The following is a 19174-nucleotide window of genomic DNA, read 5'->3' as shown; positions in this document are numbered from 1 at the left end:
GGATGGGAATGGGAAAGGCAGTAGAATGAATCGGACATCACTTTCCTATATATGAATACACCACCGGTGAAACTCCACGTCATGTACTACCAGAAGAATGGGAAGTTATACTCCATGCATGTATGAAATGTCAAAATACATTCTACTGTCATGTGTGTGAAACAAAAGAAAGAAAGAAAGAAAGAAAGAGAAAGAAGAAAGAAAGAAAGAAAGAAAGAAAGAAAGAAAGAAAGAAAGAAAGAAAGAAAGAAAGAAAGAAAGAAAGAAAGAAAAGAAAAGAGGTCTATTTGGGCTCATGGTTTTGAAGGCTGAAGAGTCAAGTTCAGGTAGCCACCTCTGGGAGGACCCCATGCTATGTCCTAACATGGCAGGTGGTATCACACAGTAGGTGTGCGTGAGAGTCACAAGCAACAGGTGCAGAGGAGGCCAAGCGCAGGGTGGCCTTAATCTGCGCCAGCTGGTTCTGGCAGTTATTGACACTCCGTGAGGGCACGAGGTGCCACCCCCACCATGTGATTACCTCCTGCAGGCCCTGCCCCCCCAGGTCCCATCACCTCTCAATACCTCATACTGGGGACAAATCACATTTGAACCATCACATCAGCAAGATCATCCCTTAAAATGAGCCCAGAGACAAGAGAGCGGGTGGACGGGGAGAGGCAGGCAGGCTTTGAAACAGAAAGGCTGCGTGAGTTCCTGGGCGGACCAGCATTATATTAAATGTGGAAGTCAGTCCCTCAGAGGAAGGCGCTGTGTTCTTTGGAAGGGAACGTGAATCAGTTGTAAAATGTACATCAGAAACTCGAGGGAAACCACTAAAAAAGTAAAAAAGAAGTGATTGATATGCTAAGAAAGAAGGAAAAAACGAATGAAAGCGTTCAGTTAAACCCATAGGAGGTAGAAAAAGAGTGGACGATAAAAACAGAAAAAAGAGAGGTCAGCAAATAGAGCGGTGGCGGACGCTGCCCACGCTCACCAGCTGCCAGGCCACCTTGCTGCATGGGGTGCTCCCGCCTGGGGGCCACTGTGAGCAGGCTGCCGTCAGCCTGGTCCTCACGGATCTGTCACGTCCTGCACTCACTGTACCCCTCATATTCCTAGAAGTGGCACTGGTAGGTCATGTGGCAAGGGCGTGAGATTTCTTAAGGAATTTCCTTACATTTCCACGGCTGCTCTGCCATGTCACTTCCCACCAAAGATACACAGGGTGACAGCTCTTCCTCACCCCAGCAACCCTCGCTGGGCATCTCTCCAGGAAGTCCCGGTGGGAACGCGTTTTCAGGTGCCTGCCGGCCCTCTGTGCTCGGGAGAGACGCCTCTGAAGCGGCGTGCCTCTTGGTCAGGCTTGGCGGTTGTTGATTAAGGGGTCTTTGTTCTTTCTGAGATGATGATACGTGCTTTCTCCTGGCCCGTGGGTCACTGCTGTCAATTTATTGCTCATGCTCTTTGATGCACAAAAGTGCTTTAATTTTGATGGATCCAAAATTCTTTTGTCACCTGTGCTTGTATTAACAAAGAAATCAGTGCCAAATCCATTGTCAAGAATTTTCCCCAGTTTTTGTCTAAGAGTTGTATAGTTTTAGAGGTTACATTTAGGTATTTCATCAATTCTGAGTTGATTTTTCATATGGTATAAGGCAAAAGTCAGACTTTTCTTCCCATTAATATCCAATTTCCCCAACACTGTTTGTTGAAAAGACTGTCTTTTTCTCATAGTATGGTCCCGTCATCCTTGTTGAACTTAATTTGACCACAGATGTGAGGGTTTTTATTTTTGGTCCCCAAACTGCTCTTTGGTCTAGGTATCTGTCTCCCTTTAAGCCAGTGGACATTGTTTTGGTTACCGTAGCTTTGCAGTAAGTTTTGAAAAGAGGAATTGGGAGACCTCAACCCTTGTTCTTCTTTTAAGATTGTTTTGGCTATTCAAGGACTCTTGACATTCCATATAAATTTTAAGGTGGATTTTTCTATTTCTGAAAAAAATAGTGTCATTGGGATTTTGATAGGGCTTACACTGCATCTATAGATCACTTTAGATAGTATGGACATGCTAACAATATTTTCTTCCAATCCATGAATATGTCTTTCTATTTAATAATTTTTTTAGGAACACTTTGTAGTTTTCAGGATACAATCTCCATCTTCTTGGTTAAATTCATTCCTATGAATCTTATTCTTTTGATGCTACTGTAAATGGAATTATTTTCTTAATTTCCTTCTAGGGTTGTCCATTGGTAGTGAACAGAATTGCAACTGATTTTTGTGTGACTTTGTATCCTGCAACTTTGCTAACGGTGGTTTTCTTATTGTGTGTAGAAAATTTTTATGGTCTCTCATATAGAAGATCATTTACCTGTAACCAGAGATAGCTCTTCTTCTTCCATTCCTATGTGGGTGCCTTTTCTTTTTCTTGCTTAATTGCTTTGGCTGCAAACTCGCAGTAATAGTAGTGAGAGTGAATAGCCTTGTCTTATTTCTCACCTTAGAGGAAAGCTTCCATTCTTTCACCATTTAATACTGATGCTGGCTACGGGGTTTTCACATGTGGCCTACAGTATATTGAGGCAGTTTCCCTCTATTCCTAGTTTGTCAAGGGCTTTATCATAAAAGAATATTAAATTTTATCAAATGCTTTTCTGTGTCAATTGAGATGATGATGTGCTTTTTCTCCTTCATCGTGTTTATGTGTTACATTGATTTTTATATGCTGATCTTTCCTTGTATTTCAGGAATAAATTCTATGTAGTCATGGCATCTAATCCTTTTAACAGCCCATTGAATTCAGTTTTCTAGCTGAGGATTCTGGCGTCCGTATTCATGAAGGATGCTAGTCTGTGGTTTCCTTTGTCTGCTTTTGGTATTGGGGTAATGTCAAACTTAAACAGAATGAGTTTGGAAATTTCTCTCCAGTTTTTAGAAGTTTGAGAAGGGCTGGTGTTAATTCTTTGAATTTTTGGTAATTCAATTTTCCTACTAATTACTTTATTCAGATTTTCTATTTCTTTGTGATTGAATCCTGGTAGGGCATGTTTTTCAGGATTTGTTCAGTTCATCTAGGTTATCCAATTTTTTGGTGTGCAATGATTTACAGTACTATCTTATATACTTTTATTTCTGTAAAATTCTCTTTTCTGTAAAATTCTCTTTCTGGTCATCTGAGCTTTTTTGCTTTTTTTCTTGGTCAATCTAGCTAAAAGGCATAGTAATTTTGTTGATTTTTTCTAAGAACCAATAATTAGTTTTTATTTTTCTACTGTTCTCCCTTATTTATTTGTTCTGAATCTTTTTTATTTCCTTCCATCTGCTTTCTTTGGTTTCAGTTTGTTCTTTTTCTAGGTTCATAAGGTATAGAATTAGATTACTGATTGGAGAATTTTCATTTTTTAATGTAACTGTTCACAGCTATTAATTTTCCTCTTAAAACTGCTTTTACTATATGGGATAAGTTTCAGTATGTTGGGTTTTCATTTTCATTTGTCTCAAGATATCTTATAATTTCCCTGATTTCTTCTTTCATCCACCAGTTGTTTATGAACATGCTATTAAAAGTGGAGTTCACATATTTGTAAAGTTTCTAGTCTTCCTTTTGTTTTGATTCATTCTATTGTGATAAAAAACTTGGCATGATTTTAATCTTTTAAAACTTATTAAGAATTATTATGTGACCTGAAACATGGTCTTTCCTGGAGAATGTTCCATGTGCACTTGAGAAAAATGCTCCCTCTGCCATTGTTGGGTTGAACAATCTGTATGTCTATTAGGACCTCTTGGTCCAGTGTCATTCAAGTTGTTTCCTTACCAATCTTCTGACCTAGTTGTTTTATCCATTATTAAAAGCAGGGCACAGAAATCTACTACGTACAGAGCTGTCTGCTTCTCCCTAATACTGTTTGCTTTCTATTTTGGGGCTCTGATGTTTGGTACACGGGTAAGTGTTGTGTCTTCTTGGTGAACCAACCTTTTATTATTATACTGTCCTTCTCTGTCTCCTATAAGGTGTTTGTAGGTCCACTACCTTTGATATTATTATCATCACCCTTACTCTCTTTTGGTACTATTTGCATGGGATATCTTTTTCTGGCCCTTCACTTTCAACCTGTGTGCCCAGTTCTAAAGCATGTCCCTTGCAGATAGCATATAACTGGAGTCTTTCTTTTAAAATCCATGTTGCCATTCTGCCTTTGAATTTACTCCATTTATATTTAAAGCAATTACTGATAAGGACTTAACTTCTGTCATTTTGTCATTTGTTTCTGTATGCCCCTTGTTTTCTTCATGACTGCTTTCCTTTGTGTTTAGTTGACTTTTTGTAGGGACATGTATTGATTATCTTCCCACTTCCTTTTGTGTATCCTATGGATATTTTCTTTGTAGTTATCCAAGGGAGATTAAATATAACATCCTAAAGCTAAGAAAGTCTATCTTAAATGGTTACCTACTTGATGTCAATCATACAAAAACAATTCCTTTTCAGCTCACATTGTTATTGGTGTCCTAACTCACATCTGTATGTACTACGTATCCATTAACATACACTTGTATCAATTTTAATGAATTTCTTTCAAATTCTGTAGAAAATTAAAAGTGGTATTACAAACCAAAATTAAAATAATATTCCTTTATACTGTCCATGAACTTACCTTTAAAGGAGAACTCTTTATCTCATACTGCTTTGAGTTGCCCTATGGCATTCTCATATTTCAGCGTGCAGGACTCTCTAGCATTTCTTGTGGGGCAGGTCTCAGGGTTGTGAACTAACACATGGCTCTCACAGGGCCGAAGTGCACAGGATCACACCTCAGCATGGATCGGAGGGATCTGGGCTCTTCCAGCTCTCTTCCAGCTCAGTTGACATCACTGGCTCATCTCAGATGGCAGTGCCTTGCCTCATCACGGCAGGGTTTTGCAACCTCTCCAGGCTAAATTGCAACAACTTGCTTGACTTGGGGCTGCCTAGGAGTCCCAGGCAAGGGCAGGATCCTGAAGCCTGTCACCTGAGAAGTCTGAGTCAATGTAAGCAAGCCTCAGCCCTGCCCCAGGGCCTGCTCACAGGTTACCATCTCTAGTGGCCAGCCCTAAGCCTTCCTGGGACTCTGTTGCCTTCAGGATGACCTGGCCACACCTTCCTGTGTGTCATCCTGAGCTCGTCAGTCCTGATACTCAGTGGCACACGCAGAGGAGGCTTGGGAGCCTTGGTGAGGCTCTGCAGCGCCCAGGACTGGCATGCCAGGCCCTCCTCACCTGAGGACGATGGTGGCCTTCCTATGATTGGTTTCCTAACTTCACGTCAGGAGCACTTTTTTAAAAAAAGGACTTCTCTTAAGAGTAGTTTTAACTTCACAGCAAAAATTACGAAGAAGGCACAAAAATCCCCCACATACTGCCTGCCCCACGCCCGTCTGGGTGAAGGCAGAAGGTAGCCGCAGAAGCCTCCGACAGCGGCCGTGGAGCATCTGGGTTGCTCACACTCCTTCCTCCAAGGTCTGATGGTGGAGTCGGGTCTTTACATAAATGTTCTAATACCTGTTTCTGTCCCCCCCAGGGGCACGTCAAGGGGAGTCCCTGGCAGGTGGGTGGAGTCAGGTCACTTCTCCGTTCCTCCCACACCCTCTCCCCTTGGTAGATGCTAGGGTGGGAGGCCTGGGAGCAGCGCTGTCTCAGGTGAAAGCCATTTCTCATGCACGGTGTGGTGGACTGCACACAGCACTTTCTGCCCATTGGTACCAGTCTGGGTTGCTGCTGATACAGGAGATTTTAGTGGGAAGTTGCTTCTCAGGTTGAAGTCAAATCAAGAGTTGGCAAAGACTTCTCACAGCTTACAGCACAGGTTGATGCCAAGGGAGAGGAGGCAAAGTCATACTGAGGTTGTTTCAGGTGGTCCATTCTAAATGACATGAATTATAGGACTTGGATGTGGGTAAATTCTGCAAAGGGTGATTCAATCTACCTTGGATTAGCCTATGACCCAAAGTTGGTGCTCAATGGACGTTTCTTAGAACAAACAACCACTTTTCAGTATGCATGTAGCTTTCTCAAAGGAAATCCGATACAGGAAATACAGAAAAATTCAGATTTAACTAATTACAAGATGCTTCCCTTAGCTTAAGAATTCAGTGAAGCTTTCCTAAAAAGTTCATTACTAACAAAAATTCAAGTCAGGGAGGAAGAAACAGCTGCCAGGCCTCTGCACTGGCCCACACGGTAACCATCCACTGTCCCCACCACTGCAGTGGCCCAAAAGCAACCCTGCCCCTGCCCACCCTCCTGTGAATGCTAGACCTTTCTCTCTGGTTTGTCCCTACTCTCATAGTTCCATGGAGGCTCTGTGTGCGTTCTTTGAGTATACTCGGTATTTCCTAAACAGAGTGTGTACTTTTATGCAAGGAGTTTAGTCACCCCCTTTATTAGGACACAGCGCTAATTTGCTCAATTAATAATTGAGCACCATAAAATTACAGAGCACCCGATCTGAACTCCTCAGCTCCACACGCCAGCACAACAGGCTCCGAACTGCAGTGGCTGCAGAAGCTGCCAGATAAACAGGGTGGCAGGTGGCGGGTAGCGAGGAGTTTCTTACTCAAATCTAAATCCAGCCGCTGCATGCCACCAAGGGCTGAGATCACTGAGCGAGATTGCGCCGAAACTCTTCTCTGATGCTGTTTCTTTATAAAAAAACAGGTCTCGGCCTGCTTCTGCCACTCGGAGCAGATGAGGAGGAGAGAAATGGGGAATGGCCCGTGCTAGGAAACAAATGCTCACTTGAGTCTTATCTTCCCAAAGCATCGATATTTCCTACAAATTACAAGGGTTCTTTCTTTCACAGACTTGCAAACAAGTTTTAAGAAGCTGACTTGCCTGATTTCCCACCAACCACTTGACCAAGTGAGGAAGGAGATTCCACTGAGAATGTCTAATATACAGGGCACCTGAAAACATTTTCCACCATGTGCATAATATCTGCACTAGAATTACTTGTAAAATCACCTCTGTGCAGTTTGCTAGCTGCTTCCAAACATTCCCATCTACAAGTAACACACGTGGAGGACACAAGCAACCAGAAACCTTGCCCAGGCGGGAGCAACTAATGTGGCAAGAGCAAGGGCCACAAGCAGAGCTGGGAGCTGTGACTGCAGTGGAGGGGACGTGGGGGGAGGGTCAGCGTCCAGGGTCCAAGGATCATCACAAATCTAGTTACAGAAATTGGAAGAGGTGCTTCTGTGAAGGGGATGAAAATAATGGTTGCCCACAGGGTTGTCTGGACTAAATGAGTTGATTTATTTAAGTGTCTGGAATAGGGCCAGGCACGTAAGACCTCATCTAGTAATTATAATCTATTAAAATTAATAGAAAAGGAAAGAAGGTTGCTGCAAGACAACATGGAGGAAGCTTTTCTTTCCTGGGAACCTACTTTTCCTCTTAAAACTGAAGAACACCAAGGAAAGCATTGATGAATATAAAAATTGTTTTTTTTTTTTTAACCTATGAGATGATTCAAGGTAAAAAACAGGATTTATATGCTGACTATTTAAAAAAAGTATCAGGGCTAAGAAATGCATTTCTCAGGGTTATTTATTTCATTGGTCTAACTCCCACTTAGATCTAGAAAACTAAGTGGCTTGAAAGAGGCACATGGAAAAAACAAAGCTGAGGACTTCTAGGGAAAGTGGTTTCTGTCTCTTCAAAGCAAATGGTCAAACTGTCCACTCCTTGCTAAGCACAGCCTTATCCTCAGGACACCGCTGACTGTGAAGTCATGCAGGAGTGCCTTCTGCACCTGTCAAGGTAATAACAACCTGTCCTATGTCCTCTCTGCAGAGCCACACATGTGGAAGTAGCCTCAACTGTGTGGACTTTCCGATCCCCAACAGGGCCTGCGCTCCAGCCCCTGCAGGTCCCTGGCCAGGTGGACCCAAGTGCCCCCCATCTGCCTCTCACACACACTCCCTACGTTGCATCCTCTTGCTGTTCCTGTGCATCTGTCAGGACAGTGCCTTTGGGTCTCCAACACCCCACTTCCTCCTGGGTCTACAGTTCACATATAAGACGGGACAAGCAGAGGTAACTTGTGAAGGAAGTAGGACTCTTGAAGGAAGGGAGAGATTCCAAAAAACAGACTGGTCCTCGTGGAGAGTCCACAGGAATCTGTGTGGCGGGGTGGGGGTGTCAGAGACCAACCTGAACACTCTCCGTGCATTTCCTCCGTTTCAGGGCAGGCTTCCTGTGTAACACTTGACCTTGAGAGCAGGGCACGCTCTCCTGGCTCTCAAGGGCAGGAGAGCGTGAGTTTTGGTTCTGCCACCAGCAGTGATCTGCAAATAAAGGGGAGAGGAACAGGAGCCCGAGCCTCCCTGCCACCCCCTTGGAAGCAGGGCCAGCAGCACGAGGCTGCCCTGGCAGGGCGGGAAGCAGGGCATGGGAAGGGGTTGGGAGAGCCTGGAGCCAAAACCAGAGGGCAAGAAAGAGGGAGCAAGAGCACACGAGGATGAAGAGGAGGAAGAGACAAGGAAACAGCAGGACTCCGGCCGGGGGAAAGGGCTGCGTCTTCACTGCCCACACCGGCACACTTTCTTCTGAGAGCCCACACAGGCGGAGATCAGCCAGGCACCCGGGAGCAGGCCAGCACGTGGCAGGAGGAAGGCAGACACACGGGGCACCCCCACAGTCTGCGCAGGGCTGAAGGTGGCTGACGGTGTACGAGACAGACACTCTGAAGAACTTCCACTTGGCAGTCCCAGCCTGGAGACACTGAAGGGACATCATTTCTTGGTCCTAGCCTCTCAGTCCTTTGACCCTTCTGAGGACCTCCTGATCGCTACACAGAGAGCAGAGTGATCCGTGCCCAAGGACACTGAGACAGACTGGTGGCTGACCCTACACTGAGCGTAGGAGTTGCCAGAGGCCTCCAATGAGAGCTGAAGGCTGGACTGTCTCAGTCAGTGTCACTGTGGGTGGAAGCCCTCAGCACACACAGCCATCACCATCAGAAGAGAGGAGCAGCTGCCCCACTAAAACCCAAGCCACAGCACAGCCAAACCCTCACTCGGGAATGCAGTCATGTCATTCCCACTTGGCAGAAATGTATGGCTGGCTACAGAACAGAAGGAGCTATCTGAATCCAAACCTCTGCTCTTAATCCCTTAATTAGACCAGGTCCTTCAGAAGGCAGCACTGGAGGAAATTGCTGGAGGAAATCAGAGCAAATGCAGACAGGACAGGGATGTGTGCACACGTGCACACATACACAACTGTGTGTGTTCATATGCATACACATAACCACTCATGGAAGGGCTCAGAGTTTAAAAACACGTTTATTTGTTGATGTAAAGAGCCATGATCTCGATCATGAAACAGCTCTCCCGGGAGGGACGATGACTTGGGGAATGTGGCGAAGGGCGAGACGCGGCAGTCCATAGGCATGTTAAAGATGTGCCCGAGCTGCGGTGCTCGCTGCTCTGACTGCAGGCCCGTCTGCCTGGCAGCATGACAGTGGAGTGGCCGGAAGGGCCCTGCTGGCGAGAGCTCACCTGGAAGCCACCTCCTCCTCCTCTTTCCTCCTCCTCTTCTTCTTCTGCCTTCTTCTTGCCACGGGTGCTTCGTTGTCCAGTGTGGCATCCGAAGCCACCTCTGCTGCTTTCTGCGGCCTGTCCTTTGCTCTCCTCTTTCGGGGTTTCGGGGCACCACCCTGGCCATCAGGAGGCTGCACGCAGCCCTCTGCGGCCTCGGCAGGGACCTTAGAACACTCGTCCCCACAGGGCCCTCTGGGCTGCCCCTCCGCGGGTACTCTCTTCTTGGCCACACGTCCCTGGCTCTCTTCCTCAGACTTCCCCTTTTTAGACCGCTTGGCCTTGGGGTGGGACCCTTCCTCGGGGTTGTCTGCTACCTCTTTCTCTTTCTTCTTCCCGCTTTTCCATTCCGCCCGGGTCTCCGGAAGGCTGGGCTGGGAAGCTGGGAGCCGCGGCCTGCTCTGGAGCTGGGCCATCCGCTGGGCAAAGTACTCCTGGATGGTGACGGTGCTGGTTGTGGTCATGGAGGCCTCGCTCCCATCTGGAGTGCAGGGGCTGGGACCGTCCTGCTGGGGAAGAGCGGAGAGGCGGTTAAGCTCAGCTGTTCACCCCGCACAGCAGCCAGGACTCCAAGGGAGCCATCACACTTGCACCTGGGGGGCGAGGCTGAGCAGGCTGCCTGTCTCCAGCTGCCTGCTGGACAGTGAGTGCAGGGCACAGCGCACACCAGGGGCAGGACGGACATGCTAACCTGCACACTGCCCACGCTTCCCCAGCAACAGTGCCACCATGGTGACTCAGCCCCCAGTCTCCCATAACACCAGGGACACTGCAGCTCTGGAGCTCTGGGATTTTGTTCGACAAGCTGACCTGTGTGCACATGAACCTCCTGAGGACAGGAGCCAACCTCAACCTGGACCGGCTTTTCGGGAACACCTTTCTTCTCCTGCCACGTAGAGCACGGCCACCTGGGGAGCACGTGCCAGTGTGGAGGCTGCCTGTGGCATGTCCTTCCCTTGGTGGGGTGGGGAGAGGGACACGCACCATCCCCACTCAGCCGCTCATGGCTGTCGTAGCCTCGTTCTTAAATTTGAGGAACTAGTCATAGCAGCTGAGATGAACTAAGGTTTACATTTCAATGTCAAATAAATCCACTTAGCAGGAAAGCTTGAGAAGGGAGAGAAAATGCCTAACACAAGAATTTGGGATAAGTAATAATCCCACACCATGTGGGCTCTGGCCAGCAGGCTGGCTGCTGGTGGTAGAAATCAATGTGTGAAAAGAAAAGTTAATATCTAGAAACTTCTGCCCATAGACACAGTTAAAATATCCAGTGATGAAACAGAAATGGAGTTGGCCCCTTCCTTCACTGCTGGGTGCCCTGCGAGGCAGAGGCAGGGCGGAGCTCTGAACAAAGGAAGCCATTTCCAGGCAGGACTCAACCCACTCCTCTGGTTGTGCTGTGACAGTCCCGCTCTGCCCGAATCATAAGCCAGCACACATAAACAGACCCCCTGTTTTTTTGCCATAATGGCTTCAAAAACCAGCTCAGTAGAATCAAAAATAATGTCCTTTGAAACTCCAGCAGGATCAATATTATATCCAGGGGAACGGGGCTCCAGTGGGACTGCCCCAAAGAGCCCTCACCAAGGGGTACCCCGGTTCTCACCACCACTTACCAAACCTACAGTAACCTCATTTTTTCTAGCCTCTGGACGAAAAAATTAAAATCATGTAGTCAGTTTTGAAATTTCACAAACAAAATGCAGAACAGTGGGGTAAATAACCAAGATTTGATCCATCAGCATTCACTTTTTTTTAGAAACGCACCAGGTACTTTTGAGAAAAATAAAACAGAGCTGCCCCAGGATACAAAACGAGGTCCTCGCCTTTCCGTGCCTTCATGCTGCTAGGGGCTGAAGTGCTGCGTGGCGCCACCCCACGCTGACAGAGGGGACCTCGTGGCCCATGGCAGTGCACACTCTGGGGCCACAGGTGGGTGCAGGAGGTGGCCGCTCAGGTGGCAGAGGCTCAGGATGGCCCGCTGCTCCAGGGCGGGTCTGTGAGTGACACACAGCTCACCTGCACACCAGACCCTCGGCTGCTGGTCCCGCCAGGCCATCACCCCTTCCTAATGCCTGGCTGAATAGGCTAGTGGGGACTGAGGGCTGGCATCAATCACGCCTAGAACATTCTGAGTCCATGTTGATGTCAGAGGGTCTCTGTAATCCCAGAACAGAGGTTCCTCCCTAAGCAGCTTCTTTGGTGACAGAGCTCCGGAGCGCTGGGCACTCACATCAGGCTCAGCGGGGCACAGGACGAGCTTCAGCGGTGCCAGCACAAGCTTTACGTGTCCCCGCATGTGGACAAATGACCTGCCGTGGATGCTGGTCAGTGCTGGGCAGTCATCTGCCTCCTACAGGGGTGGTAATGGCTTTCAAAACCCACAGACCCAAGTGAGGGGCACGCTGAACTCCAGCCCTGCAGGAGCCACATCCATGACCCACGCCACAGTCCTGAGCAGGACGCCCTTTCTCAGAGACCACACCTCAAGGTAACCGGTGGGAGGCGACAACCACTTTGGGAGCATTCTGAAACAGACAACTGGTGTCTTCACAAATGTTCATGAAACACACAACACAACCTCAAAAAACCATCTACTGTTTCAAAATGACTTCCTCGAGTTTGTTAACTTTGAGAATGTTCCAATTTGCTAATGGTGTTCTAAAAACTAGTGAAACATACTTCGAAAACATGAAAACCTCCAATTCCATTAAAAATACTACCAAGGGAGGTGCGTCTCACCAGTCACCTTGACAAACACTGACTTAAGTTGAGGGATTCATAAGAAAAATTCCAATTCCTGCTGTAAATTAATGTAAGTCCTTAAGATAAGTCCCACAACCTCTCTGGGCCTCAACTACTTCAAGAAAGGTTCAAAATAAGGTTAAATTAGGTGATTCCTGAGGTCCCTCGCAGGACTACAACACACTGGTCTCTGAAAAGACATGTGGGTGTGGCTCGATGGGGCCCAGAGGGAAGGTCTGGAGAGGCAGCGGCAGAGAAGAGCTCAGTCACAGAAATCGCCACCCAACGGCCAGGCCACACGAGAAGCGGCAGCAATGCAGCTGCACTGAAGCATGAGCAAACGTGTGCGCCGCTGGGAAGGGAGTGTTGGTCCAAACCTCACCTCCAGCACTAGTGCTCAGGAGAGCTCAGAGAACGAGACGCTATTTAGTATCAAATCAAAAGTAAGAATTCATTCCAAAGACCTGATACGAAGCAGAAGCTAAAATCAATAAAACAAAAAACTGAAGTAACTACTAACTAGAATCTATTTTAAACCTAAGTCCTAAGTCACAGAGCCTTGACCATTTAAAGCCAGAAGAACCACGTGGGACTGTATGCTCGATCACATGAGGAACTGCACCTGAAGTGGCCATCCCCAGGGGCCCTGAAGAAGGCAGCCACCTTCAAGGTGCCAGGCACTTAAAGGCATGTGGCCTCTTGAACAATTCACGGCAACCAGGAGAGGCATTCTTTCCACCTTAAAGGGTAGGAAGTGGGACTCAAGGAGCATCATTTGCAGGTCTTGCGGCCAGGGAGTGACAGGAGGGGGACTAGTCCCCAGGCTGCCAGGTGCAGTGCCCTGACTTTCAGCCCACATGGCAGAGACTCACCTGTCACCTTTCCTCCCTTCAGAAGCCATCCCAACACTAACATACATTACATCTGACTGTACAACCCAGGGACCAGCGTCCATGCTCAACTCTGAGGAGGAGAGGCTAAGAAAAAAGTTAACAGAGATACCACTTTTCAAGGAGACAAAAATAACTTATCTGTTTGTAATTCATAAAAATAAAAATATCCTCGAGTCAGGGTTAAGAGTGTCAAATTAGCATGTAGATTTACCTGAAAAAGTCTGACTGTTTTAAATCAGGAAGTAAAACCCAAGTCCAGCTTGCTGGGCAACTGCCACTTGGGAACTTCCAGTGCAGAGAGCTGGCTATGCGTGAGGTGGCTATTTTCGACCTAGTATACTCACTGGACATAGGTGATTCACGTGGTTCACGGTATAGAGGCAAGTGTCATGTCGAGAGCAGGAGAATCTTAAGGCCTGAGCCCGTCTCTGGCCACCTGGGACTGACAAAGACACATGAAAGCAAGCGGATGGCAGCAAAGGAAAGATAACCCTGCACAACAGGACCCCTGAGCCTGGACCACACACGTCGCGACCCTCTCGGGTCCCAGGAGGATATGTGAACCACAGATGCCAACTCTTCTCCAACATGTGCTTCTTCTAAGTGTTCCATCTGGAGGTGTGGGAGCTGGAAGCGTCGTCCGTAAAGGCTCTCTGGGCGGTAGAGCAATCTGCTCTTAATATGCAGACAGGGATGCTGAGATGGGTCAACAGTAACTGTCCAAATGGAGGAGACTCTCCTTATTCTCAGAAGAATGCTGTCAGTCTCTTCTGGGGCAAGGAAAGGACTCGACTGCACAGCGAGGCGCCGGGAGCAGATGCACCATACACAAAAGGCAAACCATTCACTGCAGCCATGTGGGTCCAGGGGCAGGTTTCAGAGGCAAGGCCTTTCTTAGCTGGCACTGCTGACCTGAAGGGGCAGGATGACACAAGCCTTCTGGTTTGCACAGTGAGACCCAGAGGGCTCACTGCAACAGTCATCCCTTCGATGAACTTCTCTCGATGAAAGAAACAAGTAGACGCCCAGAGCTCAAGGGTGGTGGACTGAGCAACTGGGCTACTGGCTCTGATGGTTACTGCCTGTGATGAGCAAATGCCTGCTTCCACTGCAGCCTGTCGTCACCAGCACTGGATCAGTCTGTGAAAAGTTAAGACAGCCTGGCAAGGGAGTAGCTTGCAAAAATGTTCTGAAAGTTTTCCAGCAGAACAGTTCTGACAGACCCAAATTACAGCTGGAAGGCAGAAATGGCACCCATCCATTTTAGGCAGATAAATCCAGGCATGAGGTGACCTTGTGACTCCCCAGGATGAAGGTGATGCAAAGACCACTAAGCGTGTGCTCTATACCCTTCTCCAACAGACGGGGCAGAATGTACTGATTCAACCACTCACTATGTTGGCCTAGAATGTTCTTTCAGGTCCCTCATTCACAGCCATGTAGATCACTTCTTGAAGTTTGACCACTTCCTTCACCAAGTCTGATCCCTTGTGGAGCGATCTCTCTTGTTTACTTCCCATGACTAGCAATTAGTTGCTCCTATCTTCTGTTTTGAATAATTTGCTTTGCAAGCATCTTCCAGAGGAAATAAGTTCCATGAGCAGGGAAATTATTCATTTATATCCAGGACTATTTCATGAGAGCACCATAATCAGACCCGACTGGATCAGGGCTGGAAAGAGCCCCTGCCACCACCCACTGAACCAGATGCTTTGTGTTTGTCATCACGGATCTGTCTGCACGTTAGGCAGGTTCAACGTCAAGAAGGGGTGTGGAGGGTAGGAAGTGAAGAGGAATCAGCAATTTGTAGAACCATCTTCCGAACCAGAGAAACCACTTACTTCTAATTGGAACCTTGCCTCAAGATGCAAACTGCTTCTCTCACTCTGTAAGGAATGCGTGAGTTCCACTTGGTGTGTCTACCAGTTTACTTCCCGGGGCCCTTAGCAGTACGTAAGAACTAGGCCAAATGATCTGTGTCTCCCTCTGGTCTATTATTCCACAAGTTACCATGGTCACCTTCTAGGGAACAAACCAACTGGGAAACAGTAAGGTGGCATGGGAACTGCCGTACTCCCATGGGATGGGCTGAACACAGCCAGTGCCAGCGTGGACTGGAGAGCAAGGGAGCTCCAGGGCAGGGGACAGCGGCAGTGGCAGCTCACCTGGAGAAGTCAAACAGCGGGAGGAAGCTCCACCAAAGCCCCTGACAGCAACCTGGGAAAAGCAGCCTACTTTGTGTCTTGGTCTGAAAATCCGAGCTCTGGTGGGAGGGAGTCATCGCAGACGTCCTGCTGCCGAAAGGCGGGTCGGCAGCGGGTCAGGGCTGGTGGCGGGAAGCAGGGATTGTGCTGCTACGTGCCCACTTCTTTTCCTGCTTTCCGTGTCACCTTCCTTTCATGGATTTCCTTCATGGTTTCCAAATCAGTGAAAACTCTCAGTGTTTTACTGAAAAAGAGCTACTTTTGCACTCCAGATATGAAAGCATGTACTTTTTTTTTTTTTTGAGTTGCCCCAGTCTTCACTGTTTTTCTTACCACTACTCAAGAATCCAGTTAAGTAACCTTGCTTACTTTTTAAAAACATTTTTAAAATTTGTTTCAATTAGTAAAACAAAAGACATGACAGTAAAATATACTTTGACACACACATAACGAGTATAATTTCTCATTCTTCTGGTTGTACTTGATGTAGAATCCCACCCGTCGTAGAGTTACATATGTACACGGGGTAATAATGTCTGATTCACTCCACTATCCTTCCTACCCCAACCCCTCCAATCCCTTCACACTCCCCTCTACCTAAAGTAACTATTCACCTAGCCACCCCCACTTTGTGAATTAGCATCTGCATATCAGAGAAAGTATTAGGCTTTTGGTTTTTTGGGACTGGCTTATTTGGCTTAGCATGACATTCCTCACTGACAACACAGTAAAAAAAAAGGTCAGAGAAGGAGTTTAGAATGTACATAGTTAAACTGATCTGTGAAGTGAAGGACAGTGTAAGGAGTGATGAAAATGAACGCGTGTAGACGCCCATCACTCACATCTGGAATTAGGTTAAAAACACCAAGTCTTAGTAACACCTAGCCTCTGGGAATGTGCCTGGGAAACACAATCACTTTTAGCATTAGCAAGTGTAGAGTCTAAATAAATAAGCAAATAAATCTCCACCAACTAAAGAGCAGTTTTGGTTTAAAGCCATATTAAAAATCAAAACCCCAACAACAGAATGAGAACAATGCTGCAACTGAACTGGGAAATGCAGCAGGACTGTGCGCATGCCCACATGCGAACAGGTGAGGACCACAGCACAGGCCAGACGACCACTCCCTGGAGGCCAGGAAGCCTCTCCCCCGAGCAGGACTGACGAACCACGGCTATGGGCTTTCTCTGGACACCCACGCACGAAGAGTAAGAGCCACAGGCTCCCGTGCCAACGCCCGCCCGGGCAATCCCTTCGTACTTCTTTCCTGATGGGTGTATTCATCAAAAGCTACATATTTTGCTTCAACCGGCTTTTTCTTCTCCTCCTATAAACTCCTGTCGATACCCTACTTTACTTGGAGAGTAATGGAGATGGTCTGTCACTTTCAGTCTATAAATTTGCTTAAGGTATGGTCAATAAAGCATTGATCATCATTTATTGGAAGCTAGTTTATACTCTGTAGAGTACAATGCACCTGTTTATTGGTTTTATTAGTTGAAGAATACAGGTATTATTTATGCAGATGGTTATCCTTTATAAATAAAAATTTAAAACTAAAATAAGAATTATTTTTACATTTCTAAATGGTTGGGGGAGGGATCAAAAGAATATTTTGTGACATATGAATATAATATGAATTAAGTTACCAGTGTCCCTAGTTTTGAATTTCATCAGTTAAAAAAAAATTGCAGAAATTTGTTTTCTATCTAATACAAGTACACCTAACAGGTACTAACACTAAATACTTGCTAAATAAATATATGTATTATAAAATGAAACACATCTGATTCTACAACCAGTTGGCTGAATAGCCACATAGTAAGAATTCCAAATCATTTTAAAATAGTTGTACACACCCAAAAAGATGTGTACAAAAAGAACTGGCCTCCTAACATCCTGAATCCATTTTATAATGATCAAGTTAATGATGTTTCTGTGACTACTTGTACACAGTGGGAAATAGGTAAATTTATTACAAAATATGATCTGCTTTTGTGAGAATTCGTATAGCTGACTTTGAACAGTGATGCTGGCAATTCAGATATGCAAAAAAAAAAAAAAAAAAAAAAAGCTGTAAGTGCATCCTTTGAGTGAAAAGGTAGAAGTTCTTGACTTAATAAGTAAGGAAAACAAGTCAGACGCTGAGGGTGCAAAGATGCAAAGCTCTACAGTGAAAATGAGCCTTGTACTGATGAATCATGGAGAAGAAAAAAGAAATTCATGCTAGTTTAACTGGAACACCTGAAACCGTATGTGGCAAGTACAGTATGTGGCAAGTACTTAGGGCAGGAAAGGCTTCAGGCGTCCACTGGGAGTCCCGGAACACACGTGCCTCTGTGAGGGGGCTACTGGAGGGCTTTGGGCTGGGACCAAGTCCTCATCTGCACCTCTTGCAGTGACAGAATGCCTCCTTGCTGAATAATGTCTCAGAACAGCAGAGGCTGCTGACTGCTGGTTTTCAAGAAGCAAGGGATAGGAGTCAAGGAAAGCGTTAGGTCACAAAGTGACCTGATACCAACTGGAACTCTCAGCGACCTGCTGGAGTATGCAGAGGTCCTTCTAATAATTAAGCATCAGAACTCTGCCTGGAATTCAAACTCAGACAGAGAAACCAGACATCTCCAGGAAGAGAATGGGAACCAGGAAGCACAGAACGTCTAGCTTCTCACTGGCCTTTGGGAGAGAAATAGGAGCAATGCCAGCTCCTCACAGGAACGCCAGGGTTATCAGAGCTCATCATCCTATTTCTTCTTCCCATCTGCCCAGTCAGCTGCCCCGCTCAGCACTCGCGACATGTTCTAGAGGGATGGTTCTGATGGCAACAGCCTCTCCAGGATCTGGCACCAGAACACCAAGGAGAGAAGCAGCCTTGGGGCGGCGGGGAGAGCGGCAAGCTTCCCGCCTCCCAGATTCCCGGGTGGAAAGCTGCAGCCGCTCACTGGGTGACATCTCACCAGGCCCCGGCCACCAGAAGACAAACGAGGTCCTCCAGAGCTAGGGAGGATCAATGTCACACAGGCACAACTTCCGGGACAAAGTCTAAAAATACTCCAGATCGACTCTACTTGATGATTCTAGGTCAGCTAGACGCTCTCCCCTGCTCTCCAGAGGCCTGCAGCTGACGGCTGACAGCGGCCTGCAGGTAGGAGGCGGCAGGAGGGCTCCTCCACCTTAGCACGGAAGGCTCGGCAGCCTGAAGAGCCGGGGCTCTCAGGGCGCAATCTTTTTAGATCACAGAGAAAAGATCTATTTCTGGAATGGCCTGTCAAGATTACTTTTAAGAAAAAGGTGAATTAATTTAGACTAATATAGTTGACATGCAAAACAGGTCCCCTCTCTCATTTTTAAATAATTTTCCCTTTTCCCCGCTCTTAATTCTCATCACTATGTAAGGCTATTATTTCCACACTCTTTGTAACTCACAAGAAATCAATGTAACAAATAAGGATATTTTAAGAATATTTTTAGAAGTAAATTTGGTAGGGGAAATTTATTCTTAAAGGGCATTGAAGTTAGTAACAGTGAATTAAATTATGAACTCAATGAGTCATGTTTAAATAGTAAATAGTATAAAAATGATATACTATTTCACGTTCAATGTTCTTATCACAACATAAAAATACATTGGGGCAATTCATGTTTAGAATAAACAGAAACTAAACAACAACAAAACAAACTATAAAAAAATTCAATTTAAGAAAAACCCCAATCCATTAAAATCAAGATTATAGTTCAAAGGAGATCATGAAAAAAAAGTTCCTG

The 19174-nt window shown here is 46.4% G+C and overlaps 1 protein-coding gene across 2 annotated transcripts in view; it reads right to left on the bottom strand.

The window, feature by feature from the left end:
- Positions 1-9289: 9289 nt before the first annotated feature.
- The window catches only part of PINX1 (PIN2 (TERF1) interacting telomerase inhibitor 1), a 66148-nt gene continuing 56263 nt past the window's right edge, over positions 9290-19174 (bottom strand). The window contains exon 7 of one of the 2 annotated variants that reach the window (XM_079139982.1): positions 9290-10072. In XM_079139982.1, coding sequence (XP_078996108.1) covers positions 9521-10072 — 552 coding nt within the window. In that variant the 3' untranslated portion in view covers positions 9290-9520. The remainder of the gene's footprint in view (positions 10073-19174) is intronic. The other variant, XM_079139983.1, reaches the window with a different exon arrangement.

This window comes from Sciurus vulgaris (genome assembly GCF_902686455.1).
Source record: "Sciurus vulgaris genome assembly, chromosome: 5".
NCBI lineage: Eukaryota > Metazoa > Chordata > Mammalia > Rodentia > Sciuridae > Sciurus > Sciurus vulgaris.
Note: the sequence above shows the minus strand (reverse complement) of the source record. Positions and strands in the feature narration are given on the sequence as shown.